At 51.7% G+C, this 26,281-nt stretch overlaps 1 protein-coding gene across 8 annotated transcripts in view; it reads left to right on the forward strand.

The window, feature by feature from the left end:
• The window catches only part of CYP4F22 (cytochrome P450 family 4 subfamily F member 22), a 50,295-nt gene extending 25,884 nt beyond the window's left edge, over positions 1-24,411 (forward strand). For 7 of the 8 annotated variants that reach the window (XM_045047520.1, XM_045047515.1, XM_045047513.1 and 4 more), the window contains 12 exons: positions 4,920-5,142; positions 8,734-8,878; positions 13,589-13,642; positions 13,762-13,889; positions 14,100-14,221; positions 17,000-17,267; positions 18,512-18,578; positions 18,680-18,809; positions 20,253-20,386; positions 21,290-21,354; positions 22,017-22,099; positions 22,492-24,411. In XM_045047520.1, coding sequence (XP_044903455.1) covers positions 4,920-5,142; positions 8,734-8,878; positions 13,589-13,642; positions 13,762-13,889; positions 14,100-14,221; positions 17,000-17,267; positions 18,512-18,578; positions 18,680-18,809; positions 20,253-20,386; positions 21,290-21,354; positions 22,017-22,099; positions 22,492-22,669 — 1,597 coding nt within the window. In that variant the 3' untranslated portion in view covers positions 22,670-24,411. Of the gene's footprint in view, positions 1-4,919; positions 5,143-5,227; positions 5,386-8,733; positions 8,879-13,588; positions 13,643-13,761; positions 13,890-14,099; positions 14,222-16,999; positions 17,268-18,511; positions 18,579-18,679; positions 18,810-20,252; positions 20,387-21,289; positions 21,355-22,016; positions 22,100-22,491 lie in introns of those variants that run through there. The other variant, XM_045047527.1, reaches the window with a different exon arrangement.
• Positions 24,412-26,281: the final 1,870 nt, after the last annotated feature.

Genomic DNA, 26,281 nt, shown 5'->3' on the forward strand with positions numbered 1-26,281 from the left:
CTCTTTGAGGGCTGGTGCTTTCTCTTGTTTCAGTTCCTCCCCATTTCAGCATTTCAGGAAGACATTTCCTTTGTCAGGATATCAGCTGGGATTGTTCTGGGTGGGGGTGGGGGTTCTTGCTGTGACTCTACTTAGAAGAACCCCAGCTGCCTCGAAGGGCTCCTGGAAAGATGAAAGAAATGGCTGAGAAAGCCACTGCACACAGAAGGTGCTCAATAAAGGAGGTGGCTGATTGTGGTGAAAAGCAGAGGTGGTCCTGGAGGATGAGGAGGGGCCCTTGTGGGCAGAGCTGGGGGAAAGGCATGCCAGATTGGAGGGAACAGCATGTGCAAAGGCTCTGAAGTGGGAATGAATTTGGCCTGTGGCCAGAGTGGCTGGAGTTGAGTCAGCAGCGGGGAGAGCCGTGGGAGAGGCTGGAGGGGTCCACAGGGGCCGGGCGCACAGGGCGTCTCAGTCCGTGGGAAGGAATCTGAATTGTGTTCAGCATAATGGGGAGGACTTTGAACAGGGGAAGGCTGTGATCTGATTTAATTTTAGGGAGATCCCTTTGGCTGCTGGGTGGAGAATGGACTGCTGGGTGAGGGGTGGGAGGGAACTCGGGAGCAAGGGGAGGAGGCCACTGCAGTGGTGGCCTGACGTGGGTTGAGATGATGGGGATGGGGAAAAGTGAATGAGAGTGAAAGATATTTCGGATACACTACTGGCAGGACCTGGCAATGAACTGGGTGTGGGCAGAGAGGGAGGAAGGAGGTGAGGTGAATGTGAGGGTCTGAGAGGCCATCCAGGAGGTGGGGTCATCAAGACATGGGAGGCATCTCAGAGACAGGGTCACAAAAGCCATGGGAGGGGGTGAGCTCCCCAGGGCGTATACATGGAGAGAGAGGAAGCGATGACTCAGGACCAGCTCTAAGGAATCCAACGTTTATAGCTTGGGTGAAAGGGTCCAAAACATCCTGAGAAGGGGGATCTTTATGGCTGAAGTGGAGGATGGGCGGGGGTGGTCAGCTCCTCAAGGGCTTTGGATGCCAGACTGAGGGCAGTGGGGAGCCATGGATGGTGTTAGAGCAGGAGAGTGACGGACCTTCAGAAAGGTGACTGTGGTGTCTGGAGTGGCAGCCAGACTACAGCCAGGTTGCCCAGGGGTTAGAGGTGACCCAGAGGTCTTGGGCCTGCCAAAGCGGTGACCCCACCCTGGGCCACACACAGGAAAAGGTCACACTGGGGTGGACCCAAAGATCATCTTTTACAGTCACCCCCAGTTTCAGATAGGGAAACTGAGGCCTAGGCCACACAGCCAGTCCGTGGAGTCAGGATTAGAACCCAGCTACATGTGGGTACCTGGGTGACTCAGTCGGTTAAGCGTCCTAATTCAGCTCAGGTCATGATCTCACAGTCCGTGAGTTCGAGCCCCGCGTCGGGCTCTGTGCTGACAGCTCAGAGCCTGGAGCCTGTTTCCGATTCTGTGTCTCCCTCTCTCTCTGCCCCTCCCCTGCTCACTCTCTGTCTCTCTCTCTCTCTCTCTCTCAAAAATAAATAAACATTAAAAAAAATATAAAACCTTAGGGTCACCTGGGTGACTCAGTCGGTTAAGCGTCCAACTCTTGATTTCGGCTCAAGTTCTGATCTCACGGCTTGTGGGTTTGAGCCCCACATCAGGCTCTGCGCTGACAGCACAGAGCCTGCTTGGGATTCTCTATCTCTGCCCCTTCCCCACTCTCGCTTTCTCTCTCTCTCTCTCTCTCTCAAAAAAAAAAAAATATATATGTATTAAAAGACCCCAGCTATGTGCGTGTGTGTGCAGATGTGCACTTAATGAGAAAGCCCCGTTCTTCACTCAGCTGTCTGCCCAGAGAGCCTTCCCCCAAGAGACACACACAGGCCACCTCATCTGGAGGGATCGGTCTGCACCCTCTTACTCCGTGTATTTGTTTCCTGTGGCTGCTGTGACGAATTACCACGAACTGGGTGGCTTGAAACAGCACACATTTATTCTCTCAGAGTTCTGGAGGCCGGGAGTCTGAAACCCAGGTGAGGGCAGGGCCGTGCTCCCTCTGGAGGTTCTAGGGCAGAATCTGCTCCCTGCCTCTCCCAGCTTCTAGTGGCTCCAGGGTGCCTGGGCTGGTGGCCGCATCCCTCCAGGGTCTGCCTTTATCTTTCCACGGCCTTCTTCTCTTCTGTGTGTTGAGTCTCCCTCGGCCTCTCTCTTACGAGGAGATTTCGATTCCAGTTGGGAACAACCTAGACAATCCAATCCCGGATAATCTTCTCATCTCTAGTCCTGTCTGCAAAGACGCTGGCAGTTAAGATCACATTCCCACGTTCCAGAGACCTGATCTCTTTGGGGGACCAGTATTCAGCCACCTCTATCTCTGCTTTACCTCCTTCGAGACACGCAGTCTTTTTTTTTTTTTTAATGTTTATTTATTTATTTGGGGGGGGGGAGGTTGTGTAGAGAGAGAGAGAGGGAGAGAGAATCCCAAGCAGGCTCCGCACTGTCAGCACAGAGCTCAACACGGGGCTTGATCTCACAAACTGTGGGATCATGACCTGAGCCGAGATCAAGGGTGGGATGCTTAACCGACTGTGTCACACAGGTGTCCCCCGCCCCCCAGTCTTAACCATTTTCAGTGAACAGTTCAGTGGCCTTAAGTACATTCACACTGTTGTGCAGCCATCACCACCATCCATGTCCAGAACTTTTCTGTCTTCTTCAATTAAAACTCTGACTCCCTACCCCCCCTCCCGCCGGTCCTGGTGCCCGCCATTCTGCTTCCTGTCTCTGAACCTGACTCCTCTGGGGACACAGAGCATTTGTCCTTTGTGTCTCTTATTTCACTTCACGTAATGTCCTTGAGGTCCATCCATGTTGTGGCCTGTGTCAGAATTCCCTTTTTATGGCCGAATAATATTCCAGTGTATGGATAGGCCATAGTATGTGTATCTCTTCTTCCTTTCTTGGGCACTTGGGTTGCCTCCACCTTTTGGCCCTTGTGACTAATGCTGCTGTGAACATGGGTGTGCAAATATCTGTTTGAGTCCCTGCTTTCACTTCTTTTGGGGATCTCTCCAGAAGTGGGATTGCTGGATCATATGGTGATTCTATGTTTAATATTTTGAGGAACCACCACACTGTTTTCCACAGCAAAGCCTCACCATTTTACATCCCCACGAGCAAGGCATCAGGGTTCAAGGTTTCTCCGCATCCTTGCCAACACTTGTTATTCCCTTTCTGTCTCTCCTTGGTACCAGACATCCTAATGAGTGGTCATGTCAATTGCATGGCTGGGAGTGTAAGTCAGACCGTCCCAATGGGACTCTCCAAATTTGGTGATGATGCACCCAGCTGTTTTCCCAGGGTGTGGTAACCAATAGAAACTTCACATCTTCTGCATGGATGATACAGTTGGTCATTGGCTGGTGGAAAAGCCAGTGACTCTGAGCCCCTAATGGAGGGAACCATGGGCCGGTGGTGGGGGGGGGTGGTGGGGACTGGGGACTCAGGTGAGGACCTGGAGGGTAGGGTTCCTTCAGCTGTGTTGCCCAAGGAGGTGGAGCACAGAGAGAACCCTTGGGTGTCTGGACTAAGGGGAAAGGAGAGATGAGGGCAAGACCTAACCATTTTCAGCAATCTCCTCGGCACTGTCTGAGATCTGTGGGCCCCCAATGTGATTGAGTTTGGCCTTTGGTAGGGGTTCAGGGGGCCTCTGTCAGCTCCCATCTCTCTTGAGTTAGAGGAACAGAGATTGAGTTGTGCAAACAATGGAGAGAATGGTAGGACCCACTCCAAGGTCCACTTTAAGGCACCATAAAATGAGGCATGCACATCCCTGAGTGTGGAGCATGGCACATCGCAACGCTCTATACCTGGTCACTGTGTCATTAATATTATTATTTTTTTTATTTTTTATTTTTAAAAATTTTTAAAAATGTTTATTTATTTTTGAGACAGAGAGAGACAAAGCATGAACAGGGGAGGGTCAGAGAGAGAGGGAGACACAGAATTCGAAGCAGGTTCCAGGCTCTATACTGTCAGCACAGAGCCCAGTGCGGGGCTCGAACTCATCAACCGTGAGATCATGTCCTGAGCCGAAGTCGAACGCTCAACAGACTGAGCCCCTATTTTCTCTTTCTTAATGATTTTTCTCAACACCATTTTCTTCTCTGCAGCTTACTTTCTTGTAAGAATACAGTATATACTACATATAACATTCAGAATATGTGTTAATTGGCCGTTAATGTTATCAGTAAGGCTTCCAGTCAACAGTAGGCTATGAGCAGTTCAGTTTTGCGGGGGGTCAAACGTTACACATGGAATTCTGGCTGCACAGGGCTTGGGACCCCCCAACCCCTGCATTGTTCAAGGGTCAACTGTACTTTAAAATGGTTCGTTTCATGTTGGGTGAATCTCACCTCAATTAAATAGAGAAAAAGAGGGAAGACAGGGGAAGGAAGGCAGCTAATAGAGAAAGTTTCTTCTGTGGGCAGCCGGAGTTTAATCCTGCTGTGGAAGCCTGGGAGTGCATGTGAAACTCCATCTCAGGGTCATTGCCCCAAGGGGAGGAGGTATTTATCTGGCAACATTCATCCGTCATCGGTTAAGAGCTGCTTTCGGCGTGGAGGTGTATGTGTTTTAATTTTCCAACCCTCTGGCCAGCCAGGCATGGGCAGAGAAGTCAGGAAGGATGCCCTGCGAAGTGAAGACTGAGGGCATATGGACAGGTGTCCGTCTGGTCAGCTCGCTGAAGGTCACTGCTGGGGAAAGTTAGGGGGGTATCCTTGGTGTCTGGGACTCGTGTGCATTGAGCACCTCCTGTGTGCCAGGTACCCTATGCTTGACCCCACAGGTCATCTTTGTATGGCACACACATGGCCAGAGTGGTTCCTACCTGCACTGACCCCCATCCCGTGTGTTCCCGCAGGATGCTGCCCGTCACGGAACACCTGCTGTACCTCCTGGGACTGGAGAAGACCGCCTTCCGCTTGTATGCGGTGTCTGCACTCGTCCTGTCCCTGCTCTTCTTCCTCTGCCGCCTGCTGATACAGCTCCTGAGGTTCTCCTGGCGTTGCTACATCACCTGCCGCCGGCTGAGCTGCTTCCCCCAGCCCCCCCGGCGCAACTGGCTGCTGGGCCACCTGGGCATGGTGTGTGGGGCTGGGCAGGTGGGCTGGGCGGGTCCCAGGTATTCAGTAAGGATGACGGACCTGATGGTTTCTTTCATCCCCCAAGAATCTGGTCAGGGCCACGAACAGACCCGTTTTCCAGAGTCTAAGTGTGATGGAGGCTCAGAGAGGGCAAGCCGTTTACCCGAGGTCACACAGCTGAGGCGAGGCAGAGCTGAGTCGAAAGTTTTCTCTGCAATTTCAGGCCTATTGCTGTAGCAACAGGTACCAGTGCCCGTGAAAGTCGTTGGGTTCTGTGACCCCCGGGCGGGGTGGGGGGACCCCTGTGGATTTTGCTCCACCCCACCCCGATGTGGTTGCACCCTTCCTTTCATTCTCTTACCTTGCCTTTCATTTTTTTTTAAATTTTTAATTTTTTTAACGTGTATTCATTTTGGAGAGGCAGAGAGAGACAGAGCATAAGCAGGGGAGGGGCAGAGAGAGGGAGACACAGAATCAGAAGCAGGCTCCAGGCTTCGAGCTGACAGCACACAGCCGGACACAGGGCTCGAACTCACGAATCGCGAGATCATGATCTGAGCCAAAGTCAGTCGCTTAACTGACAGAGCCATCCAGGAGCCCTGCCTTTCATTTCTTATTTCACATACATGTGCTTAGAATCACATCAGGTGCTTTAAAAATATTAACTCACTCAGTCCTCTTTTTTTTTTTTATATATACTTTGATGTTTTGGGTTTTTTTTCTTATTTTATTTATTTATTTAATTTTATTTTTTATTTTTTTAAATTTACATCCAAATTGGTTAGCATATAGTGCAACAATGATTTCAGGAGTAGATTCCTTAGTGCCCCTTCCCTATTTAGCTCCTACCCCCTCCCACAACCCCTCCTGTCACCCTCAGTTTGTTCTCCATATTTATGGGTCTCTTCTGTGTTGTCCCCCTCCCTGTTTTTATATTATTTTTGTTTCCCTTCCCTTATGTTCATCTGTTTTGTCTCTTAAAGTCCTCATATGAGTGAAGTCATATGATTTTTTTCTCTGACTAATTTTGCTTAGCATAATCCCCTCCTGTTTCCATCCGCGTAGTTGCAAATGGCAAGATTTCATTCTTTTTGACTGCCGAGTAATACTCCATTGTATATACATACCACATCTTCTTTATCCATTCATCCATCGATGGACATTTGGGCTCTTCCCATACTTGGGCGATTATTGATGGTGCTGCTATAAACATGGGGGTGCACGTGTCCCTTCGAAACAGCACACCTGTATCCCTTGGATAAATGCCTGGTAGTGCGATTGCTGGGTTGTAGGGTAGTTCTATTTGTTTTTTTGCGGAGCCTCCAGACTGTTTTCCAGCGTGGCTGCACCAGCTCGCGTTCCCTCTCCCTCAGTCCTCTTGACAATCCTAGGCGGCAGGCCCCACCACTGTCCCCATTTTGCTTCTAAGAATACTATGGCACAGAGAGGTTAAGTAGCTGGCCCTAGGTCACACAGCTTGTAGGCGGCAGAGTTGGGGTTCAAGCCCAGGCCTTTTGGCTCCAGAGTCCCTGTTCTTAGCTCTGTGCCTTTGCCACCTGTTGTGTCTGGCTGAGAAAACGTGCACTTTTCTAAAAGGGCTTCAGAGGTCAGAAGAAAGCCAGACTCCTGAGGGCACTGAGGCTTTTGGGGTCTTAGACTCCAGTTCCTAACTGCCTACTGCACTCACCTGGTCCCCCTTCTAGACCTACATGAAACTGAGGGACAGTTGTGGAGACCTTCCTGGCTTAGGCCTCATGCCGAGGGCAGAGGTGGACTCTGGAGAGGCAGTTCAAGGGCAGTGGTCGTCACTGTGGGCTTGATGCTGGTCTCTACCCTCTCCTGCCACACAACCTTGAGCAAACTACGTCACCTCCCTGTGCCTTGGTTTTCCCATCTGCAGTGTGGGGCTTATGATTGTTCCTGATAACCTCATGAGATTATTTTGACAATTCCCGAAGTCACGTCAGCGGCATGCTTGACTCTGAACCTGCCACGTGGTGGTGGGTGTGCTCAACTCCCCAGTCTTGCAGAGACCGGAAGTATCAAGTGATTCTAGAAATATTTTATTGATTTTATTTTATTATTTTGTTTTATTTTGTTTTATTTTATTTTATTTTATTTACGTTTATTTATTTTGAAAGAGAGAGAGAGAATGTGAGTGGGGGCGGGGGAGAGGCAGAGAGAGAGTTAGAGAGAAAGAATCCCAAGCAGGCTCCTCATTGTCAGTGTGGAGCCCGATGCAGGGCTCGAACTCACAAAGCGTGAGATCATGACCTGAACTGAAATCAAGAGTCAGACTGAGGTACCCAGGCGCCCCTAGAAATATTTTAGATGCTACTTGGAGTGAGTGTCTCAGAAGGAAGCAGGAGGTACATTTCTACTCAGTAGCTCCGAGAATATTTTATCTGGCTTTAGGAATGTCTCCCCTGGGACCGCACTCACCAAGTTTTGCCTATTTGTGCCCGAATCTCCTCCCTCCCTTTCACCTCCCACCCCTCCTCAGGCCTCATTGTCTTCTGCTGGACCATGGTCCAGCCTCCTCCTTGGGCTCCTGCCTCCAGTCCGTCGCCCTGTCCTGGTCCCAGGAGGATTCTTGAAACCAACCATGTCCCTCCTCTGCTCTCACACCCTCCATGACTCCCAATTGCTGTCCGGAGAAAGTTTCACCTCCTCAGCTAGTGTTCAAGTCCCGTTAGGCTCTGACTCCTGCCCTGCTCACGTCTAGTCCTGTAGGATGACTTCCTGTTCCTATAGCCAGGCTCTGATTTCCCACCTCCATGGTCTTTGCTGGAACTGTGCCCTCTACCAAATATCCTTCTCAGTTAGATGAACCCCTACTCATTTTTCATGCCCTTCGTCCAATGCTCTTATTCCAAGAGCCATCTGGCTTTAATGGTGGTCCTAGAGGCAGTGGCCAGGCCCTGGTGCCCAAAGTTAGCCAGGTCAGTGTGGACAACACTGACCCTGTAGGCCCAGCCTGCCTCCTCCCGGGGGCATGAGTTCTAGGTGAGGCTTCTGGGGAAGCCCACACCAGGGCAATCACTTACTCACCTGTAACTTCAGACAAGTCATTTGACCTTTCCAAGCAAAGTGAAATGGGGAAATAGTAGCAAGTATTTCACAGAATTCTTGGGTAGGTTGAAGGTATTAACTATATGAACCATGCCCACCGCCGCGCCTAACGCTGTAAGCACACGCATGTGTTAAAGATAACAGTGCTAGTGGTATTTTATTACTCACGTAGCAAGTACTCAACAAATGCCGATCATTATTATTGGGTGTACTCTTACTGTTTTTATTTCTGGAACACCGGCTGTGTGTCATGCCCTGTGCTGGGTGGGTGGGTGGGTGGGGGGCGGTCTCTCATTTTGTTATTTCATACATTTTCTCAGCTGCCCTCAGACAGAGAGTTGATTCTTCCCCACTCCTCAGGTGAGGGAATGGAGGTTCAGCGAGGTGCAGCCAGCTGCCCGCAATCATACAGCTCTTCCGGGCTTGTTTTAAGGACAGGGGAGAGGTGGAAGGAGGGAAAGGCTAGGGGATGCAGGGGCTGGGCTCCTCCTCACTGTCTTTCCCTCCTACCCCTTGCAGTATCTTCCAAATGAGACAGGCCTCCAAGATGAGAAGAAGGTGCTGGACAACATGCATCATGTGATCCTGGTGTGGATTGGCCCCATTTTGCCGCTGTTGGTTCTGGTGCATCCTGACTACATCAAGCCCGTAGTGGGTGCCTCAGGTAGGTGGGCTGGGCCTTTAAGTGATGGATAAACCCTCAACTCCCAGAAATCACCTGGGCTTCTGGGCCTGTAGACTATCTGGGGGAAGGGCCATTGGAGTAGGGATTTGAAGGATGAATAGGAGTTCACCAAAGCAGCCATGGTAATACAGATAGTGGGGATAGCATGGGAAAAGGTGCGACAATGTCTAGGGGTCCTAGGAACTTTGAGAGGCAAACATGCCCACCTAGAAGTCAGGGCCAAACATATTCGATCAGGGAATTGTTTGCCTGAGATTTTGTTAAGTGGTTGCTGCTTAATTCTAAGCCATGGCAGTTCCACCATTTGGGTTCTGATATTCCCTGCTGTGGCTATCCCAGCCTGCAGCCCATTCTTTTCACCTGGGCTGACCCTGACTAGTAGAAAAGGAGACGTAGAAGATTGCTTCTCCCTTCTGAGTCCACACCAGTCCCAAGGTGTAGGGCTCCTGGGTGTGCTGGGCAAGTCCTTGCTCAACCTTCAACACCCGGATCCAATGACCCCTCCTCCAGGAAGACTTCCTTGACCCTCCAGACAGATCATGGTTTTCTTCTCCGGGCTTTCTCATTCTCCGTCCTAACGCTCTAGGGCTGACTGAGTGTGTCTGCCTCCAGCTCCGTCTTCCCCCTAGGAGTCTGGATCTTTGGTGTGGCCTCACGCATAACTGGGCACCTCCAGGGGCATCAGAGACATTTGAGAGAGGGGGGAGGAATGAAAAAGTACCAGGAATTTTAGGATCTTCGGCCCCATCTTGGGCCCCTACAACGAGAGGCTGAGATCTCTCTTTGAGGTCTAGAGACCACCTTCAAGGCTGTCACGTCAGAGCCATGAAAGAGGAAGGGGCTGCCATCCTTCCCTCCCCCAGCTGTACCCTCCCCACGTTTCATTCCAGGATGCCCAACCCACTGCACAAAGGGGGAGCCTGGACCCCGGGAAGGGTGACCTCTCTAAGGGATGGGCTCCAAGTTGTGCAAAGAGCCCTGGGCCAGGACTTGGGCGGGCTGGGCTCGAATCCTGGGTGGAGCCATCCTCACCATGTGACCCAGAAATTCATGTAGCCTCTCAGGGCCTCAGTTTCTGATCTGTAAAATGGGGTGGTGGTGAAGACTCACTGTGATGTGGGTAGGTGCTCATGGGGGTTTCTCGTCTCCTGCTTTTCTCACGTCCTGTTTTTCCTTCTGCCTCCTCCTTCTCCCCTCTCCTCCTCAGAACCGCAGATTCCTGAGGACCATCTTACATGGTTGTGAGACTCCAGATGGAGTAGGGAGTGGAGCCGCCCCGCGTGGCCTTGGCACATAGTAGATGCCCCGGCCTCTCCCTCTCCCCTCCCCTCCCCTCCCCTCCCTCAGGACAGGCAGGATATCCAGGGCCTTCCCCCCACTGGAGGAGTGGGGGGGAGGGGGGCGGAGCTGTGAGTCAGGACAGACAGGCCTGGCCCCAAGCTGTGGATCCCACCCCACACCCGGGGACCTTGATGGCCTGGGGCTAAAGCCACACAGCCCATGGGCCCTGAGAAAGGCACAGCTCCTCCTGAACCTTCTCCATCTTATATCGGGCAATTGGGGTAGAGAGCATTAATGGGAGAAAGCAGGGGGAAATGCGTTATAGAGAATGATGTGTGATATATAGGCATATCATTACACCTTTTGCCTTTATGCATTTATTTTTTATTGAGATGAAATTCACGTAGCATGCAATTAACCATTTAAAAATGTACGATTTTAAAGTGTAAGGTATGTAGCGTGTTCACAATGTTGTGCAACCCAAGGCTCTCTCTAGTTCCAAGCTTTTTTTCGTGGCCCCATAAAACAACCTGTATCCATTAAGTGATTACGTCCTCCCCCCCCCCCCCTTTCTGGGACGTACCACTCTGTTTTCTATCTCCATGGCTCTGCCTATTCTGGATATATCACAGTAAAGGTATGATACAAAATGTGACCTTTTGCACTGACCTCTTTCACTTAGCACAGTGTTTCCGAGGTTCACACACATTGTAGCAATGATCAGGACCTACTTTTTTTAAGGCTGAGTAGAAGTCCGTTGTATGGGGATACGGATATACCACAATTTGTTTATCTGCTCATCCACCGACAGGCATTTGGGTCCTTCCTACCTTTAGGCTGTTACGAATGATGCTATGAACATGCCTGCACGGGTTTCGGTGCTGATGTATAGTTTCATTTCTCTTGGGTAGGTGCTGAGGAGTAGAAATGCAGGGCCATATGGGAATTCTACCTTTAACTTTTTAAGGAACCACCAAACAGCTTTCCATGACGGCTGTGCATTTATTTTTCCCTGGTGGGGGCTTGCTGCGAACTGGGGATGCAGATAATCATCTCCTGAGTTCGTGACACCAATGACCAATAATTATAATCATGGTTATAAAAATAGCCAGCAGTTGGTTAATTATTCATTTATGTGTACAAATATTTAATGAGCACCTGCCGTGTGCCAGGAACATGTTAGCTCATTGAGCTGTTATAGGGATGCCACGAGGCAGGCAGAATTGTTCTATTTCTCCTCTGGCAGATGAGGAAATGGAGGGCCAGAATGGTTGACACGCCCAAGTTTACATGCTGAGTTAGTGGTGGGGCTGGGATTTGAACCCAGATCTGGCCCTCCCGGAGGCCGAGCTCTCAACCACAGTGATATGTCCTTCCCTGCTGAGCACCAGGTGGGGCCTTTTCTTATAGGACCTCCTCCAGGGTAGACGTTACCATCTGCTTTTTACTGAAGGGGACACTGAGGGGAAAGGCAGCCGGGTCACGGCCTCTCCTGGAATCTAGTGTTCAAAGTTGGAGAGGTGTAGGGACCCGAGGATGGGAGAACAAGGGTTTAGCCTGGGGTGGGGGTCGGGGGTTGGGGAAGACTTCATGGAGGAGATGTCAATGACGCTGGGCCTTGAAGGATGTGTGTAGGGGTTTGCCAGATGAGAAGTCTCAGGTGGAGGGTTCTACCAGTGCAAAGGTGCAGATGTGTGAAAGTGCCAGGGGAATTCAGGTGACTTGGGGTGTCTGGAGTGAGGATGATGTGTGGGGACGAGTAGGCGGTGAGACAGAGGCTGGACTCAGAGCACCTGTGTGCAAAGTAAATGAGCTTGTGTTTTACATTGGGGGTGTTAGGGAATGGTGCTTGGGCTGGGCAACCATTTAACAGGTCTGTGTATCAGAAAGACCCTCAAGGGGCTAAGGCTGGAGTCCAGATCTCAGAGAGGAAAGGCATGACTAGATAGACTTCTATCTTCCTCTCCAGTGTTGCCTCTTCCAGGAAGCCTGCTTTGACTTCCAACAGCCCTTTCTCTGTGCCTCCCTTTGCTTCTGGCACACTTTCTGCCTTCTTGATATTTGCATGGCATGCCTCTACTTCTCTTTCTCGCCCCACCCAGATCTCCTCCAGGCAGGGTGTGGAGCTGAGCCACCTCTGGTCCCCAGCACTGCCCAGCAGGGGTTGGGTACAGAGGGTGGCAGAACCCTCCGAATAGGAGGATGAGTGGACAGATGACTGTGTGCACGATTGGCCAATTCCTAGGTAGTGTGTGTGTGTAGGTGGCTGAGTCACATCTCAGGTAAAAGTGATATCACTTGAGTTTCAGGTACTTCTTTCCTGGGCCCCTGCCCATTCAGTCACAAATCTGTTCAACCCATAGAAAGGGAGTTAACTCACTCATCCACCCACCCATCCACCCATCCATCCACCCACCCACCCACCCACCCACCCTATCCATTCACCCACCCTATCCATCCACCCATCCACCCACCCACCCATCCACCCACCCATCCACCCATCCATCCATCCATCCATCCACCCATCCAACCATCCATTTTTGCATTCTTTCATCCCTTGACTGGTTCATTCACTGAAAATTTATTTAGCACCCATATATCAGTGATCAACATGGTCCCTCCTCTCCAGGGGCTTGTACCTGGATGGATACAATCCAGAGGGATGGGTGGAGAAGGGGTGGCATCCAAGCAGAGACTCAAAGGATGAAGGAAGAGTGTTTGAGGCAGAGAAGGCATGTGGTAGAAAGAACAGAGAATGTGGCTTTTTCAAGGAGATGAGAATATGCTGTGATGTTCGAACATTGAGCATGTAGAGTATGGAGGACAGAGATGTTTTGAGAGAGGTCTGGACTGGGGTAGATCATTCGGGGCTTTGAAAATGGGCTGAACATCTGGTGCTGTGGCTAATGGCTCTGAGTGGGAAGGGACATGGTCAGATCTAGCATCTGATAAGACCTCCTGGGACCGGAGTGCAAGGAGGAGGCTGCACTGGAGACTGAGACCACAGGAGGCATAATTCAGATGGCCTGGATTGGCAGAAAAGAGGGGGTGATTAGGGTGAAGAGGGCCATTCTGGATGGAGAGCTCAGCCTGGGCCAGTATGTGAGGTGTATGTTGAAGGGTGAGATAGGAGAGACACAGGGAGGCTAGATGGGGCAGGGCCTTCAATGCTAGCCTGAGCTTGAACTTTTTTACAAGGGTGATAGGGAGCCATGGGAGGTATCTGAGTAGGGGAGGCTCATGTTCAGATCAGCATCTTATAAGGGTCTTTCGGGAGCAGGTGTGGAAGATGGACTGGAGAGGTGAGGTGGAGGTCAGAGCTCAGAGAGGAGCCCCAAGGAGGTTAGAAGCAGAGGTCAAGGGTCAGCACTCTCTTTTGAATTATCATCACCTCTTCTCTCTCCACAGCTGCCATTGCCCCCAAGGATGATCTTTTCTACGGTTTCCTGAAACCTTGGCTGGGTGAGTGTGGGACTGGATGAGCTGGGGCTGGGGCTTCAGGGAAGAGGGGGTGGGGTGTGGGGTTTCTTGTGGTTTCAGAGTAATAGGAGAGGCTCCTAAGGGCAGTTTCCTGCGCCCAGGAGATGGGCTGCTGCTTAGCAAAGGTGAGAAGTGGAGCCGGCACCGCCGCCTGCTGACCCCCGCCTTTCACTTCGACATCCTGAAGCCCTACATGAAGATCTTCAACCAGTGCACTGACATCATGCATGTGAGTCGCGGGGTCTCTTGGGAAGAGGGTGTCCGCGGAGTGGGACTGGTCCAGGCCCCGACTCGTGTGTGAGCCATGGGATGTCAGGACGGTTCACTCCCTTTACCTACAAAATGGGCTTGAGGTGAGCAGGCAGCTGGGGTGCCGTTGTCAGCCCGGCTCAAAGCCTGCGGTCTCTGCTTCGGTTCGCCATGTGTCTCTCTCTCGCAGGCTAAATGGCGGCGCCTGGCGGAGGGCCCAGTGGTCTCCCTTGACATGTTTGAGCACATCAGCCTCATGACCCTGGACACTCTTCAGAAATGTGTCTTCAGCCACAACAGCAACTGCCAGGAGTGAGTGTGGCCTTCCTGGGGGAAGATAGAGGCAGTTGCTACAGGGCAAGGTGGTGGGAGAAGAAAGGAGACTCTCAGGTGTCGGGCATCGCCGGGCTGTTGGTACTCTGCCACCGACAGGCTGTGTGTTTCTGGAAACTGACATCACCTCTCTGGGCCCGTGTCCTTATCTGAAAAAACGGAATCCCAATTCCACCCCCATAGTCATCTTGTGAGTATTAAGTGAGGTAATGTAAGTTGGTGGTTGAGTATAGAGTAGGTGCTTAATAAGTACTAGTTTCCCTCATCCTTCCATGAGGAATAGTTTGGCTTTTGGAAAGTGTCTCCCCAGGCTATGAGCCTGTTTCCTTTTTTGTAAAACAAGATGGCAATTCTTTTTTTTTTTTAATTAATTTATTTTGGAAGGGAGAGAGAGAGAGAGGGGAAGAGAGAGAGCAAGCAGGGGAGAGGCAGAGAGAGAGAGAGAGAGAGAGAGAGAGAGAATCCTAAGCAGGCTCCATGCTGTCAGTGCAGAGCTTGATGTGGGGCTTGAACCCACAAACTGCAAGATCATGACCTGAGCAGAAACCAAGAGTCAGACACTTAACCAACTGAGCCACTCAGACACTCCAGGGATGACAATTCTTGACCCTCTGAGACATGCTTTAGGAATAAAATGATATGGGGCGCCTGGATGGCTCAGTCAGTTAAGCGTCTGACTTTGGCTCAGGTTATGATCTTCAGGTTCATGGGTTCAAGCCCCATGTTGGGCTCCGTGCTGAAAGCTCCGAGCCTGGAGACTGCTTTGGATTCTGTGTCTCCCTCTCTGTCTGCCCCTCCCCCACTCATTCTCTCTCTCTCTCTCTCTCTCTCTCTCTCTCTCTCTCTTTCTCTCAAAAATAAATAAACATTAAAAAAAAGAATAAAATGATGTTGCACTGCCCTGGCACACAGTAGATGTTCAGTAAATATTTGTTGAATGGATGAATAAAATAACCATTGTTCTGGTTCATTCATTCATTCATTCATTCATTCATCAGCTATTTGTTGTGTAGCTACTATGTGCCAGATACTATGCTATCTACTGAGAATATGGTGGTGAGCAACAGACTAAGTCCCAGTTCCTTGGAATTTATAGTCTAAGTGGGGATATAAGGAAGGAGAGACATCATAAATGGCAAGTTTGTAGCACATAGTACGTTCTCAATGATAAGCTGCTGACTTTGTTACTCTGGGCTTTGTAGGGTTATGTTTCAGTTGGGTAAAGTGACAGTGGCTTTAGTGATTAACTAGTTGATTGATTAATTAATCAGTCCAGAAATATTTATTCCAGCCTACTATGTGCTCTTCCTGGACTAGGCACTGTGAATATAATGGTCAACAAAATAGACAAAGTATTGCTCCTTTGGAACTTATATGTTGATGGGAAGAAAAGCAGTTACCGTGCACAAATAAATAAACAAGGAAGTGACAGACTGTGACACGTGTGAAAACAAGAAGCATAGTTCAGGACCAAGGACAGCCCCTTGCACACCTGTCCCAGTGATTTCATTTTTTTTCTTTTTTGTTAATTTTTTTAAATGCTTATTTGAGAGAGAGAGAGAGAGGCAGCATTTTATATTCCTACCAGTAGTATGTGAGGGGTCCAATTTCTCCACACCTCTACCAACACTTGTTATTATCTGTCTTTTTGATTATAGCCATTCCTGGTTGGGGTGAAACAGTATCTCATTGTGGTTTTGATTTGCATTTCTGTAGTGGCTAATGCTGTTAAGCATCTTTTAATGTGCTTATTGGACATTTGTATATCTTCTTTGGAGAAATGTCTATGCATATGTTTTACCCATTTTTTAATTGGATTCTTTGTCTATGAGTGCATTTTAAGAGTTCTTTATATTATTTATTTATTTATTTATATTTTATTTTATTTTATTTTTTGACAGAGATAGTGACCTGGGGAGGGGCAGGGGGAGAAGGAGAGAGAGAATCTTCAGTAGGCTACACCCTCAGTCCAAAGCCTGATGTGGGGCTTGATCCCATGACCCTGGGATCATGACATGAGCCAAAATCAAGACTCAGACTCTCAACTGCCTGAGCCATGCAGGAGCCCCAAGAGTTCTTTATATATTTTAGATACAAGTTTGTGATCATATTTATGAGTTCTCTCACTCTGTGGCTTATAGCCATTTAGTCTTTGTGATGCTACATCTATTTGGAAGTCCTGATCTGTCTTTGGGTCTATGTGTACCTGGATTTTGGTTTTATTCAGATATGATGAGGCCACCCGATCAGGAGATGATTGTTCCTTACAGTTCCCAAGAGGAGGGGACCTACTACACCCCTCAGGGCCACACAGGGAAGCATCGGTGTCAGTCGGGAGAAAGCATGACAGTCTTTTTTGGTGGTTTCCTTGGGAAGGAACAGTATGGCAGTTACACAAGCTTAGGATGCACTCGTTTGAATAATTACAGAGGGCTCTGGAGGATGGGGGCTGTCCCTAGTTGTCCAGTGATTAAGGCCTGGAGATAGTGGCTCGGCCTGATAAACTTCAGCGTATGGGCTCTGCACTGTTTGGTGTGCACACGAAAGGGATGCTCTTGGGTGAGTCATTGGCAATCTCTCAGAACTGGCTAGCTCTGGTAGGGGCCGTGTCTCTCCGGGGTCAGCAAGGCCCCAGATGGTGGAGCGTGAAGAGCACAGGAAAATTAGAAAATATCGTCTATATACGGGGCGGGGGGGGGGGGTTGCTTACTGGTCCTAGGGAGCAGCTTGTGCTCATGGCCCTTCCTCTCCCGGCAGGAAGATGAGCGATTACATCTCGGCCATCATCGAGCTGAGCGCACTCGTGGTCCAGCGCCAATACCGCGTGCACCACCACATCGACCTCATCTACTACCTCACGGCAGACGGGCGGCGTTTCCGGCAGGCCTGTGACACCGTGCACCGCTTCACCACGGAGGTCATCCAGGAGCGGAGGCGGGCGCTGCACCAGCAGGGGGCCGAGGCCTGGCTTAAGGGCAAACAGGGCAAGACCTTGGACTTCATCGATGTGCTGCTCCTGGCCAAGGTGAGGCTGGGCCCCGGCCCCTCGTGAATTGCACCAACTCCATAAAAGGACAAATGTCCCGAATAATACAGATCTAGGAGGCAGGCAGGCACCCTAATACACAAGTAAGACTTACTGTATTCGTTTTGCTGGGGCTGCCGTAATGAAGTGCTGTAGACTGGGTGGGCTAAACCTCAGAAGTCAACCTTCTCACAGTTCTGGAGGCTAGAGATCTGAGATCAAGGCACTGACAGGGGTTGGTTTCTTCTGAGGCCTCTCTCCCTGTCTTGTAGATGGCCTCCTTCTCATGTGTGTTCACGCTGTCTTCCCTCTGCCTGAGTCTTTGCATAAAAGTCCTCTAAATATTGGGCTAGGGCCCACCCTAATGACGTCATCATAATTTAATTACCTCTGGAAAGGCCCTGTCTCCAAATACAGTCACGTTCTGAGGTCCTGGGTGGTGAGGACCTCACCGTATGAATTCTGGAGGGTTGTGGTGGGGGCGGGGACATGATTTTGCTCACCATGCTTAAAAGTTGAAACCCAAGACTTTGAAAAAATATGACACTTGCAGAGATTGCTTCTGTGGGATTTCTTTTCTTTCTTCCTGTTTTTGAGAGAGAGAGAGAGAGCAAGTGAGTGAGGGGCAGAGAGAGAGAGAGAGAGAGTCCCACAAGGGGCAGAGAGAGAGAGAGAGAGAAGCCAGGCTCACCGGAAGAGGGGATTGAGCTCACCCAAAGCAGGGCTTGAGCTCCCCTGATGTGGGACTCATGAACTCACGAACTGTGAGATCATGCATGACCTGAGCCAAAGCCAGATGCTTAACCACTGAGCCACCAAGGCTCCCCCTTCTGTGGAATTTCTGAGCAGCACTTGGATTCTGGATTCAGGCAGTTCTGGGTTCCAGTTCTGGCCCTGCTGCTTAGCGGATGCTGGACCTTAGTCACCTGACTCGTCCCTCTGAGCCTCAGTTTCCTCATTTACGACATGATGGTCATGAGGCCTGATCACAGGTCATGGTTGGGCCTCCATCCAGCAGGATGCTTGCTGCAACCAGCTGCTCAAGGGATACAAACTCCCTTCTTCCCCTCACCTTTGACTCTCCCTCCCACTTTCTGTCTTTCTTAGACAAGCCACGTACCTCTGTCTGCCTGGCATTCTTCCCCCCGCAGCTTGGCTTGAGAGAGGCGGGAGTATCTTGACTTCAGCCCTGGAGGCGCAGGGTGGGAGGAAGCGGGCTAAGGACCCTCTCCTGTTCGTTCCAGGATGAAGACGGGAAGGAACTGTCAGACGAGGACATCCGAGCTGAGGCGGACACCTTTATGTTTGAAGGTGAGGATGTGGGGGGAGGCGGGGAGGGGGCCCCGTTGTCAGAAGACCGTGTCTCCGCTGTCCTCAGGCAGCCTCCACGTGAGCTCCTCACCTGTCTACAGGTCATGACACAACATCCAGTGGCCTGTCATGGGTGCTGTTCAACTTGGCCAAGTATCCAGAGTACCAGGAGAAGTGCCGGGAAGAGATCCGAGAGGTCATGCGAGGCCGGGAGCTGGAGGAGCTGGAGTGGTCCGTTTGGGGTCGGGGGGATGGTGGGGGGCCGGTTGAGTCTAGAGCTTGCGTATTTGTTTCCTGCTCTGGTCTGCACATATTTCTTGCTCTTGCTATTGCAGGGTGCCGTTCAGTTGAGCGGGGTGGCTTCCAAATGGAGGTGTGGGTTCAGGTCTGTTTCACACGTCTCCTCATTCTCCTTGAACCAGCAGCCACCTGGGGCGTGTTCCTCTCAAGGCAGATTCCAGAAGCTCGAAGAGCCACAGTCTAAAACCTCTGCCTGCACTGGAACATTCCATTTCACTAAAGCAAGTCACATGGCCAAGCCCACCATGAATGGGGCAGGACATACATTCTACCCGCCTGAGCAGAAGGCACTGCAGAATCACATGCAAAGGGCAAGGGGTGTATAATTCAGACATGTGCCGTGTAGAGCTGATTTTTGGGTGCTTCAAAGAAAACACAGCATTGAATAGCATCAAACAGCGAGAAAGCTCTTTTCTGTTTAGTGTCAACCTTTTATTTATTTATTTTCTAAAGTTTATTTATTTTGGGGTGGGGGGGAGCAGACGTGGGGGAGGGGCAGAGAGAGAAGAGGGAGAATCCCAAGCGGGCTCCGTGCTGACAGTGCGGGGCTCGAACTCACAAACTGAACCAGGAGATCATGACCTGAGCTGAAGACAGCCGCTTAACTGATTGAGCCACCCAGGCGCCCCCGCGTCAACCTTTTAGATTTCGACGTCAGGGAGACATTCTCAGTCGGGTGCCGTTGTATTCTTCAACTCCTTGCTAATCTGCCTTTTTGATGAAGGGAAGAGATGGCTCAGGTTCTGAGGACTGGGCAGGAGATGATGTCTCGCCAGAATTTAATAACTCTTCTGTTTACCCAGTGGTGTTTACCTTATGGGTACTTTTATGCCAGGCATGCCGTTTGCCCTTTACAGGAGTGACGTGAAGTTTCTTTGAAAGAGAAAGAAAACGATCTAGATCATGGACCAAGGGTTATAATTAATCCACTTTTGGGCCCTGGAGTCCAACGGAAAGAAGTTAATAATAGCAGAAGGAGAGAATGGACAGGTTTTTAGATACTGAAATTGATCCACACAGGCTGGTGAATTGCTGATGCCCAGGCACCCCCCCCCCCCCGTCCTGGCACCTCTCCCGGCTATCCCCTGGCTGCCACGTAATCCATCAGTTAAAGGGTTAATGCTGGGCATGCAGAAGCCTGCTGGTGCTGCTCGGGTTGCTTGGGGGCATGCTGAGGGGTAGTGATGTGTGCATGGCATAAATGCAAACACCGGAAGCTGGGGCAAGTCTGAGATCCTGGACTGGTTTCCTGCGTGGTTGCTCCTGAGCGTGTGTGTGTGTGTGTGTGTGTGTGTGTGTGTTTGGGGTGGGGGAAGGGGTGTTGCTGTGCCCTGGCTCCAAGCCACTGACCAGCCCACGTTCCATGTTCCCCAGGGATGACCTGACCCAGCTGCCTTTCACCACTATGTGCATCAAGGAGAGCCTACGCCAGTTCCCACCCGTGACCCTGGTCTCCCGCCGCTGCACGGAGGACATCAAGCTTCCAGACGGGCGCGTCATCCCCAAAGGTGCCCATTGTGTGCTGCCAGCTGCCAGGCCGCTCTAGTGCCCACGGGAGCATGGTCAAACCTGCCCCAGGTGCACCCTCCCTGTGGATGGGCCGTCTCTCTGTGTGGCTGTTGCTTCTGGGGTGAGGGAGGAGAACCCACGGGTAGGGGCTAGACAGAGGTGGGTGAGTCCAGGTGGAAGAGCAAGAGTGGGCGCGGTGGGGTGGGCCCTGTGAGGGTGCAGGTGAGGGAGGGATGGTTTCATTCAGTGGCCAAATATTCCTTGGAGACTAAGCCTGGCTCTGGGTGATGCTGGGGATCTAGAGAGGCCTCATTCCCAGTCCCAGGCCTTGAGTACCACTCAGTCTGAGGAAGACACAGCAGGGCACAGACATTCCCAGTCACATGGGGTCAGGAATGGCCTAAAGGAAGTAACTTTAAAGGGGTTGAAACAGTCCAAAGTAAGGAGTGATGACTTAATATGGGGTGAAATTCAGGGTGGGGGTCTGCTTGGAAGAGGCAGCATGAGAGGTGAGCCTTGAAGGTAGAAAGTGAAAGAGAGAGCATATTTATGGAGCAGAGTTTCAGGGTGCAGGTATTGAAAGGCTGCGAATGCTAGGTTGAGGCACCTGAACTTGATCTTCAGGACAGTGGGGAGCCATGGGAGGTTTTTGAGCTGAGGAGGAACAATGTCAGATCTGTGAGTGACAAAGATCCCTGTGTGGCCGGCATGGCAGCTAGAAAGCAGGTGATGGGGACCTCTTAGGGGGCCAGCAGCAGAATTTTTCAGAGAAGGATGGGCAGGGGAGGGTGGTAGATGGCTCATGGGAACAGCATGATTCCAGGAAGAGCAGGGGAGGAGGAGGACTTCAGGGAAAGTTCCCCTCGGCCCCAGTGGCCCCAATGATGCCATCCTCCCCGCAGGAATTATCTGCCTGGTCAGCATCTACGGGACCCACCACAACCCCACAGTGTGGCCTGACTCCAAGGTGAGCGCCTGCCTCAGTCCTCTCTTCCCTCAGCTTCTTTCCCCTCAGAAGGGGTGGTCCTGGGCCACCGAGGCCTTCCTACCCTCTTCCCCAGGGACCCAGGTGGCCTGGCTGGATGCACAGCTTGAGTGCCCCTCCCCCCATGTATTCACTCACTGTTTGTTGATTCACTAGGTCCACAAATATTTATTGAACACCTACTGTTTGCCAGCCTCTGTGCTGGGCACAGAGGACCGAGAAATGTACTGTTTTTTTTTTTGTTTTTTTGTTTTTTTTTTTTTTGCCCTCATGGAGCTCACGGTGAAGTTCAGGGGAAGAAAATAAGCAAAAACTATGGTTGTGATACATGCACAAAGGAGATAAAAACTGGAGGGGGTGGGGGGCACTTTAGCTCACATGGTGAAGAAAGGCCTTGGGGAGGAAGAGGTGTTTGAGTTGAGACCTGAGAAGTGCGAAGAGCAGGGGGAAGCCTGTTCCGGGCAGTTGAGACAGGAAGTGCAAAGGCCCTGTGGTTGGAGTCAGGCTGGCATGCTTGAACAACAGAAAAGAGGAGGGTGTGGCTGGATTGTAGTGAGGTTCTCTCCATCCAGCGGAAGGGTCAGGACCAAGCTGGGATGGATGGGCCAACCAGACTCACCCACCCCCTGGCCACTCCTGCCTAGGTGTACAACCCCTATCGCTTTGACCCGGACAACCCACAGCAGCGCTCCCCACTGGCCTATGTGCCCTTCTCCGCAGGACCCAGGTAACTCTTCTGTTTCCCCCAGTTTAAGCCAAGCGTAGGAGGAGCCCCATGGGAGTCGAAGGTCAGGGATGTGCCGATCAGGAGCAGAGATCACCTCCCACCCAGATGTGCTTTCTGCCAACCCAGCACCCTTCATGCCTCCAGTGTACTAAGAAACCCCCAAATCAGACTCTGTGATAACATCCCTGGGTGTTGAGCGCCTACTGTGTGGCAGGCCCTGAGTTCTGGGCTCATAGGCTCCCAACGACTCTAGGATGCCATTGCTTCCGTTTTACAGATGAGGGAACTGAGACCCAGAGCGGGAGGTCGGTCATTTACCCAGGGACTCCCCCCTTCCTGGGTCACACAGCGGCTGCACCTGAGCCCCTCCCCCCCCCCTTCCTCTACTCTAGAAACTGCATCGGACAGAGCTTTGCCATGGCCGAGATGCGCGTGGCCGTGGCGCTGACGCTGTTGCGTTTCCGCCTGAGTGTGGACCGAACGCGCAAGGTGCGGCGGAAGCCTGAGCTCATCTTGCGCACGGAGAACGGCATCTGGCTCAACGTGGAGCCACTGCCTCCGCGGGCCTGATCGCTGGCGCTTCCCTGCGGACCCCGGGGGGCCCAAGCCCCGCCCAAAGAGGCCCAGGCCACGCCCCCGAGGGACCAGACCCCGCCCCCAGGGCCCTGAGGGCAGAGACCACGCCCCTCGAAGACCCGGTTGGGCTCCTGGAAGACCAGGCTCCTCCACTGAGCAGTATGAAGAAGGTGCAGGCCACGCCCCTCATGGCAAGGCTCCGCCTCCTGACGGCCTGGTCCTCCCCCTTGAGGTCCAGGTCAGGTCCCCTGAGTGCCTGCTTTCCTGCTTGAGGGACCAGGCTCAGCCGCATCTCTTCGGGCCCAGACCCACCCCCAGGATCCAGAGCACTCGGGCCTTCAGGCCCCACCCACCCAACCATCTGAGGATCCTAGACCTGACACCTAAGGCCTCTGGGATTCAGGACCTGTCCCCCGTGGATCCCGGCTGGCTTTTAAGTTGAGGACTTGAGAGCTGGAGCCTGAAGTAAGAGCCCTGGACCCGGACGTCAGCTTCTTGAGGTCCCCAGCTCATACGGGCGAACTCCTCTGGCATCAGGCTGCATCCCAGGGCTCAGGGTGTGTGCTTCTGTTGATGTTTTGTAAATCCAGACCTTCCCTGGAAAGCCTCTTCCTTCCTCCTTTGCTGAAAAGCCCTTTGCCGAGTGTTCTGATTTTTGTAGAATAAAAGCGAGGGATGCAGACACCCCCCCCCCCCCCCCCGCCCCACCGTCTACTCCCTAGCTCAGCCAGACACTTCCCTTGGGCTCCAGGAAGGAAATGAAGGTGCCTGGACAGCTGGGAGGCAACTGAGGGAAGCTATGGGCTAGGAGGCTGGGAAGCCATTTGTCCTCGGACATGAACTCAGGCTTTTGGGGACAGTTTGTGCATTCATTTATCTCATCAACAGACCACATATTAATTAAGTGTTTATTGGCACTGGGCCCGGAGCACAGCCGGGCCCAATTCCTGCCATCGGGAGAACAGGAGACAGATGTTGAACAAATAATTCCACACGTAAATTTATTTACAATCCGTGACAAGTGCTCCAAAAGAGAGGCCCTTGTTGCTCTGTGACACAACAGGGGGGTGGCTCAGGGAGAGCTTCTCTGATGCTGAAGTGAGGGTACAAGTTGAGTGGTGACAAGGAGAAGAGCATGTCAGGTGGGAGGGACAGCATCTGCAGATGTCCCCAGGTAAGGGAGAACATGGTGTGCCGGAGGAGCACCACTCCAGAGAGGCTGGATCCGGAGGAGGGGTGCAGACTGGAGGAAAGTCGGGCAGGGGCCAACTGCCCAGGAACTGTGGGCTACATCTCAGTTCAAGCCTTATGCTGAAGGCAATAGGGAGCTATAGAAGGTGTGTGAGCAGGAGCATGACAGGATCTGGTCAGATATGAGCTGGCAGGACGGTGGCTTGGAAGGGGGGAACACTGGGGAATGGAAACCTGGGGAAGAGGGAGACTGAGGTCCAGGCAGGACAGGAGGGGGGACTACCTAGCCACAAGAGCTGCGGTGAGGGAGGAGTTAAGGGGGATTTCCAAGTCTTTGGCTGGGGGAACAGATGATGGTGTAGTCCCTGAAATGATAAGGAAGATGGGGCAGTGACAAGGTCTACAGTAACCATATTAACTCATCAAATATTTATTGAGCATCTGCTGTAAGCCAGGTGGTATTTGAGCCCTTACATAATTGACCTTTGTTGGGTGTGGGGGGAGGATAACATGACGAATAATAAATGAGCAAATAAGTAAATTCATACAGGGCCTTGGAGGATTTTTACTTCTATTGTGACAGAAATGGGGAACCATGGGAGGGTTCTGAGCAGAGCGACAGATTTGTCATTTGGTCTTTTTTTTTTTATTTAAAAAAATTTTTTTAACGTTTTATTTATTTTTGAGACAGAGAGAGACAGAGCATGAACGGGGGAGGGGCAGAGAGAGGGGGAGACACAGAATGGAAGCAGGCTCCGGGCTCTGAGCCATCAGCCCAGAGCCCGATGCAGGGCTCGAACTCACGGACCGCGAGATTGTGACCTGAGCTGAAGTCGGACGCTCAACCGACTGAGCCACCCAGGCGCCCCAGTCACTTGGTCTTTATAGTATTCTTTTGGCTGCTGTGTGGGAAGGCAAGGGTGGGATTAGGGAGACCAGATGGGGTGACTACATTGGCCCATGTGGAAGAGAAGCGATAAGTGCTATGGAAAAATTGAGCTGGGTCAGTGCGTGTATTTCTGTGGGTGTTCAGTAATGCTGGTGGGGCAGGGGGAGAGGTTGTAAGATGGTCAGTGAAGCCCTCACCAAAAAGGGGTCATTTCAACAAAGACTTTAGGTAGGAGAGGGCAGGAGCCATGTGGATATTTTGGGGAAGAGTTTTTGAGGCAGAGAGAACGTATAGTGCAAAGGTCCTGAGGTAGGAACAAGCTTGGGGTGTTTAGGGGGCATTGAAGAGACCATTGTGGCTGGAGGAGGAACACGGAAGGGAATGAGGTCAGGGAGGGGATAGGAGCAGGTCCCACAGGGCCTTGGGGTCCACTGACTTTTTCTATGACAGAGATAGGGAGGCATGGAGGGCTCTGGACAGAGGAGGGACAAGATTTGTCATTATAGTCTTTGGCTGCCATGTTGAATAGAGACTGTGTGAGGCAAGGATGGGACTAGGGAGATCAGATGGGGTGACCAGATTTGTCCAGGTGAGAGATGACAGTGTCTCCAAGCAAGCCATGAGCTGTAGAGTGAAGACAGGTGCTTGGATTCTGATTTGGACCGACTGCTTTACGAAGCTAGTGCTGGCAGATTTGCTAATACCTTGAACGAAGGATTCAGGAGAAAGGGAGGCCCCCAGATGTGGGTCTGAACACCTGGAAAGACAGACGTGCCACCTCGAGATGGAGAATGCTTAACAGAGTAAGGTTTTTCTGCAGTGGGGGGCGGGGTGTGAGGGCTGAGATCAGCATGTCAGTTGGGGCCAGGAGGAGTTGGAGATGTCAAGTGGGCAGTCGGATAGGCTGGTCTTGAACTCGGGAGGGAGTTCTGGGCTGGTGATACATACATCTGGGAAACCTCAGCACTTAGATGGTGTTTCAAAAGCCCCAAGACTGGTGAGATCCCCCTCTGTGTGTGTGCGTGTGCTCATGGAGGGGAGACCAACCCCCCAGGGGTCTCCAGAGTTGATATAACAATAATGACATTTAAAGTTGAGTGCTTCCTCCGTGCCCTTCCCAAATATTGGCACTTAATTCTCAGGGGGTACTATTAACTGTCTCGTTTAATGGAAGTGGAAACGGACCTCCCCAGAGTGAGATGGTTCACCCAAGGCCCCACGACCATGTCCTCATGTCGTGGCCTCAACGGGGTGGCTTACCCCTGAGGCTTCTCGTGCGGGTCTGGGTCCCTAGCCTCGCTTTGCCTATAAGGGGGGTGGCGGCAGGCGTGGGTGGAGCGGGGTGGGGCTGGGGGTCCTGGAGATGAGTCGAAGCTGGGTGGTGGGATGCTGGAGGCGATGTGTGTCCTGGGGTGCCCCCGGGTGGCGAGTGCTGGGATTGTCGGCCAGAATCCCCAGTTGGAGGCCACTCTCCTCCGGCAAAAAAAGCTTGCTCTTGGGAGACGACCTATGTGGGTTTAAAACCC

Source organism: Felis catus, chromosome A2 (assembly GCF_018350175.1).
Source record: "Felis catus isolate Fca126 chromosome A2, F.catus_Fca126_mat1.0, whole genome shotgun sequence".
Taxonomy (NCBI): domain Eukaryota; kingdom Metazoa; phylum Chordata; class Mammalia; order Carnivora; family Felidae; genus Felis; species Felis catus.